Source organism: Portunus trituberculatus, chromosome 37 (assembly GCF_017591435.1).
Source record: "Portunus trituberculatus isolate SZX2019 chromosome 37, ASM1759143v1, whole genome shotgun sequence".
Taxonomy (NCBI): Eukaryota; Metazoa; Arthropoda; class Malacostraca; order Decapoda; family Portunidae; genus Portunus; species Portunus trituberculatus.
In genome coordinates, this window is record NC_059291.1 from 25,874,816 (window position 1) to 25,889,481 (window position 14,666).

General features: G+C 45.3%; 1 protein-coding gene across 14 annotated transcripts in view; it reads left to right on the top strand.

The window, feature by feature from the left end:
* The first annotated feature begins 7,972 nt into the window (after window positions 1-7,972).
* Window positions 7,973-14,666, top strand: part of LOC123513902 (collagen alpha chain CG42342-like) — a 364,679-nt gene continuing 357,985 nt past the window's right edge. For 8 of the 14 annotated variants that reach the window (XM_045271369.1, XM_045271379.1, XM_045271371.1 and 5 more), the window contains exon 1: window positions 7,974-8,588. In XM_045271369.1, coding sequence (XP_045127304.1) covers window positions 8,264-8,588 — 325 coding nt within the window. In that variant the 5' untranslated portion in view covers window positions 7,974-8,263. Of the gene's footprint in view, window positions 8,589-14,666 lie in introns of all 14 variants that reach the window. The other 6 variants (XR_006677477.1, XM_045271367.1, XM_045271376.1 and 3 more) reach the window with 1 other exon arrangement.

Genomic DNA, 14,666 nt, shown 5'->3' on the forward strand with positions numbered 1-14,666 from the left:
GTTCTGCATCATCTTTCAGTGACTCCTCCACATTCCTTGCTTAGTGAATGGATAAAACATGCCACTCATGCAGCCCTCAGGAGTGAGTGTGTCAGGGTTCATGTGATGCAGTGTGTGGGGAGCTCCTTTACATCTGTTGTGTGTTGCGTCATGTAAAATACCATGTCAAGTGGGTGTTCCTCTGAGTGGAGGTTGTTTAAGACCATTGTATCCCAGGAGGGTTGTTGTCAGTGGCGTGTCAAGGATTCTGGGTAAAGGGCAGATATGCAGTTTGTTGATGGTGATGATGGTGATAGTGACATTAATTACTTTCATTTAATCAAACTTTCAAAGCAGAAATGCATCTTGACTTAGAAGAAAATAGACTTGGTTTTTTGTCATGTGTCTCTTACCAGAGATTTTCCATTGATACTTTATTATTTTTACTTCTTTATTGGTTTATCTATTTTCATTTATTTTTGTCATTGTGTGTGTGTGTGTGTGTGTGTGTGTGTCATTGAAAGTATGGGTATGTAAAGAAAAAAAAAAAAAAACTCGTACTCCATAAAGTTAACATGAGGGTTGTGGTAGAGATAGTGATAGTGTTGGTAGGTAGGTAGTGTAGTAGTAGTAGTAGTAGTAGCAGTAGTGGTACTAGGAACTGTAGTGGTAGTAGTAATAGTTGTAGTAGTAATAGTAGTAGTAGTATGTAATTCAAATATGTAGTAGTTATAGTGGTAGTGGTGGTGGTGGTAATACTCACAACAAAACCTTCAAAAAGATTAACTGCGTCGTGAATTTCGTTATAACAAGACTCGTAAACCATCGCAGTGAATTGTGTTAACTGTTATGGTCGCGGCGGGAGAGATGGTGACAGGATGATGATGGTGGCGTTGATGGTGGGTTGCGGGATAAGTGTCACGTCAAGGCTACTCGTATTCTCGACGCCGCTTCTCTGTTGGCCCCCCTCGCCTCTCATCTCCTCACCCTCCCTTTGAAGTGAGCGGCGACAACCATCACCGTCAGGCAGGTTGTTAAGTAGATTAGCTCCTCCTTCCGATCTGTCTCGTCACCTACTTCAAAGGCAGTCAGTCGTATAGGTTGTAGATATCTTAATTAACACCACGAACAATAGTGTCTAGAGTGTGGGTATGATACAAGGTGGAAAGTTAGGGAGTCGGCTAGACGTTCCCTTCTATTCCTTCCACGACTCCAGGGAACAGAAAGAGCTTAGACCGCATAGTCACACATTAGTCAGCGACCTAGGGCCACTTACCGGGACAGCGCGGTCATTTCTCCTCGGGTTATGCCTATGTAAATAAATAGACAGGCAGACTTATTGATTACAAGTTCATTATTGCAGTTATAAAACACAATTCAAACAAACTCCCAACATAAATGCTAGCGGGTGAACACTAAACAGGGCTACATTTGAAAAAGCTTGCCCCTCTGCTTCGCCGCTCCCTTCTTGGTTGTAGACTGAACTTGCTAACCATTACGTAACGCGGCGTGTGTGTAATTCACTAAGGTCGTCTGCTGGTTATCCAGCCAGTTTTCCCCATTACGGAGCGAGCTCAGAGGTCATAGACCGATCTTAGGGTAGGACTGAGACCACAACACACTCCACACCGCGAAAGCGAGGCCACAACCCCTCGAGTTGCATCCCGTACCTATTTAAAGCTTTGTGAACAGGGGCTACACATTAAGATGCTTGCCCATTTGCCTCGCCGCTTTCCGGGATTCGAACCCTCTCGGATGTGAGCCGAGCGTGGTAACCACTACACTACGCGGTGTGTAGCACCGTGTGTGTGTGGGATTGGTGGTGTAGACAAACGGGTCGGGATGAGTGATAAGTAGGGCACAGTTGATGGGCGGAAAGCGTAGAGTTAGTGGAACATGTTCAATGGTGGTGGCGAGGGCGGAGCGTCAGCAGTAGTGGCACAGAGGATGGATGAATGGAGTGTCGCAAGGCTGGTTGGCTGGGTGGAGTGTACGCTTGTGGTCAGTCCGGGTGGAGTAGTGGTGGTGGTGGTGGGATACTGGGATGGAGAGGATGTGGCGTTTTTATTTATTTATTTTTTTGTTTAAGAGAGAGAGAGAGAGAGAGATAGTATAGTATCAAATTGCGTTACAAGAACTCGGACAAAATAGAAACGCGTTAATCAGTTTTGACAAATTAAAAGAAAAAAAAGTGAAGCATGTTAGAACATTACGTACTACATACAGACAAATTGATAATATAACGTACTACTACCACTACTACTACTAATATTACTTCTACTACTACAACAACTACTACTACTACTACTACTACTACTACTACTACTACTACTACTACCACTACTACTACTACTACTACTACTACTACTACTACTACTACTACTGCTTACTGCTACTACTACTACTACTACTACTACTACTACTACTACTACTACTACTACTACTACAACTACCAGTACTACTACTACTACAACTACTACTACTACTGCTACTATTACTACAACTACCACTACAACTACTACTACTGCTACTACAACTACTATTACTACTACTACTACTACTACTACTACTACTAAAATTAAAATCATGCTAACAACAGCAACAACAACAACAACAACAAAGATGACACCCCTATATACATTACCATCAGTGCTGCTACTACGTAACATGCAAAACAATATCAGCGAATGCAGACAAGTAGCAAGCACAGAACGAAACACAAAACCTTGACTGACTGAATGATCCACTAAAAATATCACCCCCGCCCCCCGAACTTGGCGCCAGTCACAGGATCATAGGTCAGACAAAAGACGAACACGAAGCGAAACACACAAACCATGCTCTGTCTTCGCTGCAATAAATAACCCACTCGTAGCAGAAAGAAAGAAAGAAAAAGAAAGTTCAAGGCTGTGCAGTTCTACAATGACAAAAAAAAAAAGATGAAAAAACGACAACAACAAGAGCTTTCGGTAAACAACAGAAGCTACCCACAGTAACTAATAATAGAATGTCCAAAGGCGAGTGTGATGGATAGATAGATAGATAGACTCGTGGTTCAGTGGAGGCGATCAAAGGGCAGTACTGCGCTGAAGGCGGTCGGGTCGATTCACGGGTAAAATTCTCTATCTGTTTCAAAGGGAAGGGGGAAAAAGTGAGCGGCCATAAAAGCCAGGAAGGAAGATTGAAATGTTTATGGAATGTTGACTCTTTTCCACACTCGAAAGACAGGAACTAATATATATGGAGAGAGAGAGAGAGAGAGAGAGAGATTCTACGCAACACTAGCTACACTCATAGAAAACCTGCCCACACACGCCAAAACTATCAGTGAGAAGGATATACGTACAGTCAGTCAGTAGGTGGTCCGGATTACTCGTGTTGACGCACCGAATGAAATGAAAGAGGCGCAGTGGGATGCCTAATTCAAGGAGGTGACGCCCTTTGTTTATTTTGGTACGAAGTGATGGTTGGTGTGGCGCTCGCTGCCCAACTGCACTCCGCTCGTTGGTTCCGCTCACGTTGCTGCATTCTTGAGAGAGAGAGAGAGAGAGAGAGAGAGAGAGACCCGCAACTATTATATTAGATTGCTCCTCGTACTCTGAGCACACACACACACACACACACACACACACACACACACACACACATAACAACAATATCGAAGACAGCCAACCATACATTAGAGTACAAAACACAGAAGAATAAAGGAATAATAGTGTTAACAATAACAAATAACCAAAACCACCATCACTACCAATAACAATGAAAAAAGGAGAGGAAAATAAATAGAAAATAAACAGACAGACACATTACCGAACACTACAAAATACATAATAGATAAATAAAACAACACTGACGATACCAAAAAGAAAACAAAACAAAACAACCAGTCAAAACAAAACAAAACAAACACACAGCCACCTCTTTGTTATACAGTAGAGAGCCACCGACCTCAATCACGTCTGACAGAGCGGCACATTTTACTTCCCCCAGTAGACCCATCACACGCTGCAGAAGGCGCGGCCAGAGGAACGAGTAACAGCCCTCGTATACATTCCACCAGCAGGAGTACCCTTATTACAGGAGGGGGACGGGGGTAAGGAGGGGCGGCGAGGCAGGGATGGGTGAGAATGTAGGACTGCGGATAGGGCGGGGAGGGCGTAAGGATGGAGAGGGTGGGTAGTGGTAGTGGTGGTGGGTGGTGGGTGGTAGTACACTTGAGGGTATCGGGGAGTCAAGGAGTTTTGGGATCTTATAACAGCGTCTCCTTCTTCTTTTTGGCAGGATAAATAGGTGTGTGTGTGTGTGTGTGTGTGTGTGTGTGAGGTTTACTCGTTTATGTTACGCGAGTCAGATTTATGGGTCTAGTGAGTGGCTATGAGTAAGTGTTAAGTCCGTAATAGATCATGTGGTACGCGTTATTGGTGTAAGAGAGAGAGAGAGAGAGAGAGAGAGAGAGAGAGAGAACATGTGTGAACTCGATCGCTACCCTCCTCCATAACCCACCTCCTCAAAATGATAATGATAATAATAATAATAATAATAATAATAATAATAATAATGATAATAATAATAATAGTAATAATAATAATAATGATAATGATAATAATAATAATGATAATAACAATAATACTACTAATAATAATGATAGTGATAATAATAATGATGATGATAATAATAATAATAATAATAATAGTAATAATAATAATGATAATAATAATAATAATAATAATAATAATAATAATAATAATAATAATAATAATAATAATAATAATAATAATAATAATAATAATAATAATAATAATAAATTGAATAAAAAAAATAGTTACAAATCGTACATGCAAGCGACTGTGAGCCAAATTAACCCATAAGTCAAGACAATTACAAACGGAATGATTGTCAAAACAGCTGTGACCGCTTGCAAAAAATTAAGCATGTGAATAAAAATAGATACGTAAATAAGAAACAAAAAAAAAATCAAACGAATAAAAGAAAAACACACAGTGACACACACACACACACACACACACACACACACACATGAAGAGGACAGTTCGAGAAGTGGAGTCAAGGGAGAGCGAAGTGAGGTTGGTATGAGAGAGAGAGAGAGAGAGAGAGAGAGAGAGAGAGAGAGAGAGAGAGAGAGAGAGGGAGGACGACTCGGCGTAAGAATCAGCCAGAGCGTGTGCTGGAGATAACGTACTAGTGTAAAGTTTATGGTTACGTTAAGCTGGCAAAGGAGGAGGAAAAAGAAGAAGAAGAAGAAGAAGAAGAAGAGGAGGAGGAAGAAGAGGAAGAAGGTCAAGACAAGAAGATGCACTTACACTCTCTGACCACTCTTAAGTCAGCCGGGAGGTGAAATGAGCGGGAAGAGAGGCCAGCTGGTGCTTGCAAGATGGTATGTGCAATGTGAGGGCGGGAAGACACGTAACATTTGACTGGAATAAAAGATGGAAGTTCTATTTTGAGGCGGGAGGAGGTGAAGGGGCATGAAGGACGGGAGGAATGATGGGTGCAGGAAGGGGCGGGAGGGAGTGGTTTGCGTGGCAAGGGCGGGAGGAGATGGAGAGGAGCGTGGAGGGAGGAGGATGCTTGAGACCAGTCTAGTGGGAAAGTGCTTTGTGTTGTGTTGTGTTGTATTTTATTTTTAACTCGTTCATTATCATCATTTGGCGCGGTTGTTGTATCGCGGATGTGTTTTGTTACTTGATGTTTGTGCCATTTGGCTAGATAGATTGACAGGATTCGTAAGGTACGTGGATGACGTCAATGATGATGATTACAGTAACGATATTAATGATTTTAATAATAATAATAATAATAACAATAATGATGATGATGATGATGATAATGGTGATGATGATGATGATGATGATGATGATGATGATGATTGATAATAATAATAATAATAATAATAATAATAATAATAATAATAATAATAATAATAATAATAATAGTAATAATGATAATAATAATAATGATAATAAAAATACTAAATGATGATAATAATAATAATAATAATAATAATAATAATAATAATAATAATAATAATAATAATGATGGTGATGATGATGATGATGATGATGATGATGATAATAATAATAATAATAATAATAATAATAATAATAATAATAATAATAATAATAATAATAATAATAATAATAATAATAATAATAATAATAATAATAATAATAATAATAATAATAATAATATTGATAATAATGATAATATAATAATAATAACAACAACAACAACAACAACAACAACAACAACAATAATAATAATAATAATAATAATAATAATAATAACAACAGCAACAACAGCAACCACAACAACAACAATAATAATAATAATAATAATAATAATATAATAATAATAATAATAATAATGATAATAATAACAACAACAATACTAATAATAACAATAATGATAACAATAACAGCAGCAATGACTACAACCACAACAACAACAAACTCATTAAAAACAAGCCAGAAAGTAATAACCAGAAATATGGTGAGGCAATAAGCAAGAGGAGGAGGAGGAGGAGGAGGAGGTGCACAAGGAGGAGGAGGAGGAGGAGAAGGTGGAGGAGGAGGAGGAGTAGGAGGGGGAGGGGGAGGAAGAGGAGTGGAAGAAGGAAGTGGGGAGAGAAACAACCTAGTCTTACCCTCCCTCCTTTTTACCACCCCAACTCTCTCTCTCTCTCTCTCTCTCTCTCTCTCTCTCAGACCAACCTCTCGCCTAATATTACAGTGGAATCTGAGCGTAAATTTCACTTGAGTAAACCTTCGTTGGGAGGAGGAGGATGAGGAGGAGGAGGAGGAGGAGGAGGAGCAGTGAAGAGACGGAAGAGTGATAAGAGGAGAGAATAAGGGACAGGAGGGAAAGTAGCTCTGTCTCCTTCCTTACTCCTGTTCTGCCTTCTCCTCCTCCTCCTTTTTTTTCACGGCTGTCGCTAAAAGTCACGCTTCTCCGACCACCACCACCGGCCACGCCCCCACCACGCCCCCTGCCCACGCACGCTGATAGGACAACGCGCAGACGTAAGGAAGGGGTTTGTTGTTGTTGTTGTTGTTGTTATTATTATTATTATGATTATCACTGGTGTTAATATTGTCGTTGCTGTTATAATATTCCTGTTGTTGTTAGTGCTGCTACTGCTGCTGTTGTTGTTCTTGTTAGTGTTACTTTTGTTGTTACTGCTACAACAACAACAACAACAACAACTACTACTACTACTACTACTGCTACTACTACTACTACTACTACTACTACTACTACTACTACTACTACTACTACTACTACTACTATAATGACTACGTGCCTGATTTTCCATTATCGTCCTTTTCTCTTCGTTTACAGAGGACCGCTGCCGTGCCGCTGCGGGACTGTCTGAGAGGGTCGGCAGAAGGGGCAGGCAGGGTCGGCAGATGATGAGTGGAGGACGACTGCTGAGGGTGGTCGGGACTTCTTGATGAGGTAGGGATGTGTATACTTATGGCTCTCTCTCTCTCTCTCTCTCTCTCTCTCTCTCTGGGTCCCCATTACCTGTGTCCCTCCTCTACTCTCCTCCGCCCACACCGTCCATCACAGACTACTCTCTTGACGATGGAAGGACAAATTTACTCTTTAGCGTGACTTGGTTATGTTAATTCTCTCTCTCTCTCTCTCTCTCTCTCTCTCTCTCTCTCTCTCTCTCTCTCTCGTTGTAACTTGGCTCGGGCAGCAGTGACGGCCTGCAGGAGACGAACGCTCGCGGGGGTCCAGTTAGAGTTTGCAGTTGCCAGTTTTGTGTTTAGGTGGGAGAGTGGACGATGTGTTTCTCCAAGCTACTGTGTCCATGTCTCCAGGGTAATAAACCGTCGGATTGGTGACGAGGACGACCACTGGGTATTTGGGAGGCGGGGACAACCTGTGGTGCGCCCAGACCTGATGCTCAAGCTTCCAGGGGTCGCCCGCCGGGATGAGAACTGAGGTCTGAGAAGCCGCGCCAGCCTCAGTCGTGGTCTGGCAGTGTAAGGGGATAGACGTCGGCCGCTCCTCCGTGGCACACGCGATAGTCATCCCCGAGTGTTTCTTCAGTGTTGGCGAGTGAGTTCGTTCGACGGGCGTGTGGCTGCCGGCGCGTCGGGTTACTGTGCAATCCCGTGTGCGGCGGGAGGTGCGTGTGGAGTGCCGGGAGGCGGTGGCCAGGAAGGGACACATGCCCGACGGTCCTGTGGTCATGGTGGTGGAAGGCAGCTTGGTCTAGGCAGCAGCCCAGAGTTGAAGTCGCTCCCCCAGGATGACGGAGAAGGTGGCGGCGGCGGGGAGCCCCAAGAGGGACGCTAGCTACTACCCCACCTCGGCCACGGGCAGCCCCGGGGGCAGCCGAGTTCTGCCCTGGCTGACCGCCCTCGTCCTGTTCAGCGTGGCCTCCTGGTGCTTCCTGGCCTGGCGACACATTCACCTCGAGTGGAGGGTGGACCGATTGGAGGGTGAACTGGAAGCACGCCTCGAACAGCGTCTCCAGCAGCTGGGACTCAAGTCTCAAGTCCAGCTCGCACCCGCGCCTACCCACATCCGCGTGGCGAGGGACGTGGCCGCTGACAACTGCATCTGTCCCCCAGGTGAGCGTGCGGCCCCGCCCTCCTGCTGCTGCTGTCGCTGCTGCGTAGGTGCCGCTGTAGCTACACGCCCAGCGGCCACTCTGACGCCCAGGCTTCAGGAGAGAGACCACGGCGGCCACTGGCGGGGCCCTGGCGGCACTTGTTGGCGCGGCGGCCGAACCTCCCTGTCTTCCCTGTGGTCTCTCTCTCTCTCTCTCTCTCTCTCTCTCTCTCTCTCTCTCTCTCTCTCTCTCTCATACACACACATTTCACGGTTCAATTTTCAGCAGTGGCTGACGTGTGTGCATAGAGGGAACACTCACACACACGTTCGCACGATTTTATACCAAGAAATATTTTACAGTGAATATAAAAGTGCGGCGCGATTTTTTTTTTTTTTTTTTTTTTTTGCAGAGGAGGAGAGGGAGAGGGGGACGGGGCTCCAAGTGTGTGTTGTGATTGTTTTGCCGCCGCGGTGTTTTTTGTTCCTTACTACTACTACTTCTGCTGCTGCTGCTGCTGCTGCTGCTGCCGATGCTGTCGTTGTCATCGTTGTCGTCGTCATCGCTGTTGTTGTTATTGTTGTTGGTGCTGAATACACTGTGGCTGTTGTTGTTATTGTTGTTGGTGATGGTGGTGGTGGTGCTACGTAATGCTACCTTTACTTCCACTACTAATACTAATACTACTAATACAAATACTACAACAACAACAACAACAACAACAAATTCTACTACCACTAGTGTGTGTGTGTGTGTGTGTGTGTGTGTGTGTGTGTGTTTGATTGTTTTGGTCAGCGGGAGGCACATGCTCACTCATGCTCATACACACACAAACACACACACACACACACACACACACACACACACACACACAGTTTGGTTCTTTCCTTCATTCCTGCTTCCATCCTTCTCCCTCTCCTTCTCCCCTCTCTTCGTCACCAATGCTCCCCGCTGCCTCTACCTCATAACTCGCTTTTTCACTTATGCTACTGCTCTCACCCCTGTCATTAACTCTCTCTCTCTCTCTCTCTCTCTCTCTCTCTCACCCCTTTTTTTATTTCATTCATGCAAAACTCTCTCTTTTTTCAATCGGCTCCCCTGCTCTCCTCTCCTCTCATTTCCTCTCCTTCCCCTTTTGAAAATCTCTCCCCTTCCCCGTCCCCTCACTAACTTAACGAATTTTAACCTCATTTCATATCCATTCGTATCTCTCTCTCTCTCTCTCTCTCTCTCTCTCTCTCTCTCTCTCTCTCTCTCTCTCTCTCTCTCTCTTTCCTTCACCGCGCATTATTTACCTTCACTTTTGGTTTCTTTCAGCTTGTGTTTAACTTGCTTGTTTCTTTTTCTCTCATTTCTTTGTCTTTTTTGCGTTTTTACTCTTTTTTATATCTTTAATACTCTCGTGAAGAAAGAAATTATGAATATTACTCGTGTTTATTGCTGTTGTCATGTTATCTATCAGTCTGTCTGTCTGTCTTTCTATCTATCTACCTATCTAATCTATCTATTTATCTATCTGTCTATCTTTACAGAGGCTAAAGTGGTAACAAGAACAGTGATGATATGCTATATAGTAACAACAATCTTCTTCTTCTTCTCCTCCTCCTCCTCTCCCTCTCGTCCTCGTCCTCCTCCTCCTCCTCCTCCTCCTCCTCCTCCTCATATACATTTTCTTTAATCGCTCTACACTCCTACTGCTCTTCGTCGTCCTCCTCCATTTCATTTCTCATATTTTTTTCGCTCCTCCTCCTCCTCCTCCTCCTCCTCCTCCTCTTCCTCCTCCTAAAATTTAAGTCGAGCACGTGTGTAATTAATTCGAAATCCTGTGATCTGGTGGCAAGATGGTGCGGGGGGTGGGGAGGGAAGGGAGGAAGGTGAGGGAGAGTAGGAGGTAAAGGAGAGAGGGAGGGAGAGAGGGAGAGAGAAGGTCTGTTATTCATGATAAAGGCTCTGGCCAACTGGAGAAGAACGTGTCTGTGAAGGGTGATAACAGCTCTCCTCCTCCTCCTCCTCCTCCTCCTCCTCCTCCTCCTCCTCCTCCTCCTCCTCCTCCTCCTTCCCCGGTTTCTCTTCCTTTTTAGCTTAATTCCTTGCTTCCTTCCTTCTCCTTCTCCTCTTTATTTGTCCTCCTAATTTCCTTATTTTTTCCTCCTCTTTCTACTCTTCCTTCTCTTCCTCCTCCTCGCTCTCTCCTCCTATTTGTCGCCTGAACTTTCATCTTTCTTCCTCCTTCTTTCTGTTCCCTTTCCTTCCTTTCCTTTGTTTCCTTTTCTTCTTCGGTGTTATTTCCATTTCTATTTTCTTAGTTTTATTCCTTTCTTCCTTCCTTCCTTGCTTTCTTTCTTCTTTCTTCCTCATTTTTCTTCCTTTTTTTCCTTAGTGTCTACTCTGTCTGCCTAGTCTTCCTTCCTGTGTTCCTCCTCCTCCTCCTCCTACTCCTCCTCTTCCTCCTCCTCCTCCTACTCCTCTTCCTCTTTCTCTTTCTTCTTCTTTCTCCTCCTCCTCCTTCTCTTCCTTATATGGTCTTCAGTTGTCAATATCAGTATTCTTGCTGTCTATTAGCTACCCTCTTCTCTCTCTCTCTCTCTCTCTCTCTCTCTCTCTCTCTCTCTCTCTCTCTCTCTCTCTCTCTCTCTCTCTCTCTATTCCCCTTCCTTCATCGATCTTATCTTTCTTCTTTTCTATATCCCTTTCTCACGATTTCTTCTTCTTCTTCTTCTTCTTCTTCTTCTTCTTCTTCTTCTTCTTCTTCTTCTTCTTCTTCTTCTTCTTCTTCCTCCTCCTCCTCCTCCTCCTCCTCTTTGGTGATAATTTCGTTTCTTCTGAAGTGACCAGCTGACGACGTAATGGGCTTGTTTCTCCTCCTCCTCCTCCTCCTCCTCCTTTCCTGGTGGTGACGTCTCCTCCCTCTGCTGTTGATGTCTTCCTCCTTTCTCCACTCTCCTCTCCCTGGCTCCTCCTCTCACCAATATTTTGACACCTCATCTTATTCCTCCTCCTCCTCCTCCTCCTCCTCCTCCTCCTCCTCCTCCTCCTCCTCCTTCTCCTCCTCCTCTTCTTCCTCCTCCTCCTCCTCCTCCTCCTCCTCCTCCTCCTCCTCCTCCTCCTCCTCCTCTTCTTCCTCATCCTCTTCCTCTTCTTTCTCCTCTGCTTCTGACGTCTTCTCTCTCTCTAGGGATATTTTTTTTTTCGTTTTCTTTGCTTGCTTTCTCTTTATTATCTTTTATTATCTTCGTTTTGTCTTCTTCCTCCTCCTCTTCCTCTCTCCTCCTCCTCCGCCTCCTCCTCCTCCTCCTCCCAGACATGGTCTTTCTCCTTTCCGTCTTCTCGTATCTCTTCCTCTTCTTCCAGTTCTTCTATCTCTTTCTCCTCCTCCTCCTCCTCCTCCTCCTCCTCCTCCTCCTGCTGCTGCTGCTGCTGCTTATATCTTGTTCTCTGCTCTGCTTGTGACGTTTTTATCTTCCTCTGTCTCTGACATTCTGCTTCTCCTTACATGTGACACTCTCAATATTTCACGCCAGGTGCACACACACACACGCACACACACACACACACACACACACACACACACACACACACACACACACACACACACACACACACACACACACACACTAGCCAGTTGGTGAGTCAATTCTATGTTCTCTTTTTTTTTTTTTTTTGAGGGGTGGTGGGCGCCCGCTCGCACAAACACACACACACACACACACACACACACACACACACACACACACACACACACACACACACACACACACACACACACACTGATAAGCTAACAGACAGTCGCACTAATAGAGTAACTTGCAGACATATTAACAGACACACAAGCCATGCAGATAGACAGACTGACAGGGAGACAGATACTCACACACACACACACACACACACACACACACACACACACACACACACACACACACACACGACAGCACTACTACTACCACCACCTCCTCCTGCTCCTCCTCCTCCTGTTCCTTCCCTCCTCCTCCTCCTCCTCCTCCTCCTCCTCCTCCTCCTCCTCCTCCTCTCTTCTTCGTCCTCCTCCTCCTCACTACATCACACATTCTGAGAAAATATTACAGTAAATGCCAAGAGAAAGGTCACAATTGTTCCTGGGTCAGCTGTGTGTAGTGTTGCGACCCTCCCCTTCTCTCCCCTCCCCTCCCTTCGAGTGCTGCGGTGTGTTGCGTGTGTTGATGAGTGTTGCTGAGTGTGTTACAGGTGCTGCGGTATGTTGCGAGCTGGTATGTTGTGCGTATTAAGTTCCAAGGTTCGTGTTTCGGGTGTTGTATATATTGTGTTGCGGTTCCCCCTCCCTGTGTTCGTGTGTCACATGTCTACATTGCGGTCCGTGAGTGTAGATAAGGCAGTAATGCAAGGCTCAGGTGTAAGTCCCGCCAGGTATTGTGTTGCAGGCGTGGCGTATCGTTGTGCTGCTGCTGTTGTGTTGTTTGGTGGCTGTGCTGTGTCACGGAGTTTTGTGCACGTGCATCCATCATATACTCAGTCATGTGCTGTAGACTTCCCCCTTCCTCCTCCTTCTCCTCCTCTTCCTGTCCCTCTCTCTCTCTCTCTCTCTCTCTCCCCCTCCTCTTCCTCCTCCCTCCCACCAGGTGTTTGTGGTCCATCAGAGGAATATTTTGGTTGGGTTAGCTCCCTGTTATTCAGCTGTCGTGGTTTGTTTATGGTGTTTGTGCCTCAGCTAGCCCACACCTGCGGCCACACATGAATTCCCACGCCCCTACACACCGTCATCCACCCACCCACTCACACACGCACACACGCATACTTCTCCGCATCCACGCATCCACATACCTTCGTTCCTAACAAAAATAGCAACGTCAGAAGAAAAAAAAAAAAAGGAAAATAAATCGTTATCATCATATAGAGAAGCAGAAGCCTGAACAGAAGCAGTGCACAGTGTGGTATTAAGAGCAGCAGCAGTAACAGTAGCAGTGAAAATAACAGTATCATCTAATGTGCAGTGAAAATAAGTGTCATGTATGTAATGTGAGTTTCTGGGTATTATTTTGTGATTGTTGCCGGTGCACTAACGAGCTAAGTGTTTCTGTGTGTCCGTGTGCGTGAGAGAGAGAGAGATGAAAAAAAAATGTTCAGGGTTGTTTTTCGCACAATGTTTCCCAAGTTTTTTTTTTTTTTTTTTTTCCCAATGCACTTTAACTTGGATTTATGATGATGCAGGGTCAGAGGCGGCGGTAGACACAGCGGCGGCGAGGCGAAGGCGGTGACGGTGGCGGCGCAGGAGGCGGGGGTGGTGGAGGTGGAGGAGTGGAAAGGTGGTGGAGGGGAGGGGAGACAGTCCGGGGCATTCGCTGTAGGGGGGAAAGTTTTGGAACCGGTTTTTGCGGAGTGCAGTGCGGGATAACGGAATATTAGGTTAGGTTCTTCACAGTACGTACTTCACTCTACCATTGCTGCGGTGTAATGAAGGAGCACTAATCTTGTTTTATTTCTCTCATCTCTATTCATCATTTGAGTGTCATACTCTGAGTTGCTAAATGTAAAATAGAGAGAGTAGCTTTAATCCCAGCTTTGTCATGTTTACGTTTGCATTGTTTTGCTTTACAGAGAGGAAACAATAATACTCCCATGCCCTGGCTCTCCTTCCCTCCTCTCCTCCTCTCTCTCTCTCTCTCTGTCCTCACCTCCTCACCTCTCCCACCTCACCTCCCCCAACAGATCCACTCAACCCGTTCCCATGCAGCCGCCCCGCTCACCCCACCACGCCTCGCTCAGCTCAGCCCTGCCCGTTCCGCCTTATCTTGTTCTTCTGTACGTTGTCCTACCCCCGCCCTGTCTTGCTCGCCAAATATCCCCACACCCTCACCACACCCCCACCCAGTCTCTCCCCCACCCTCTCCTGCTCCGCCCTCTTCTTCACATTCCTCTGCGACTTAGCTCCTCCGTACTGCTCCCCGCCCCGCCCCGTGTGTCAGTGCGTGGCTCCAGGGCGTGGTTGCCTTGCTAGAGGGTCGGCTGTGCTTTTAGTTTCCTCCTCCTGAGATGTGTGTGTGTGTATTTCACCACGGTCTCCTGCTGGTCACCCAGCCAGTCTTCCCCATTACGGAGCGAG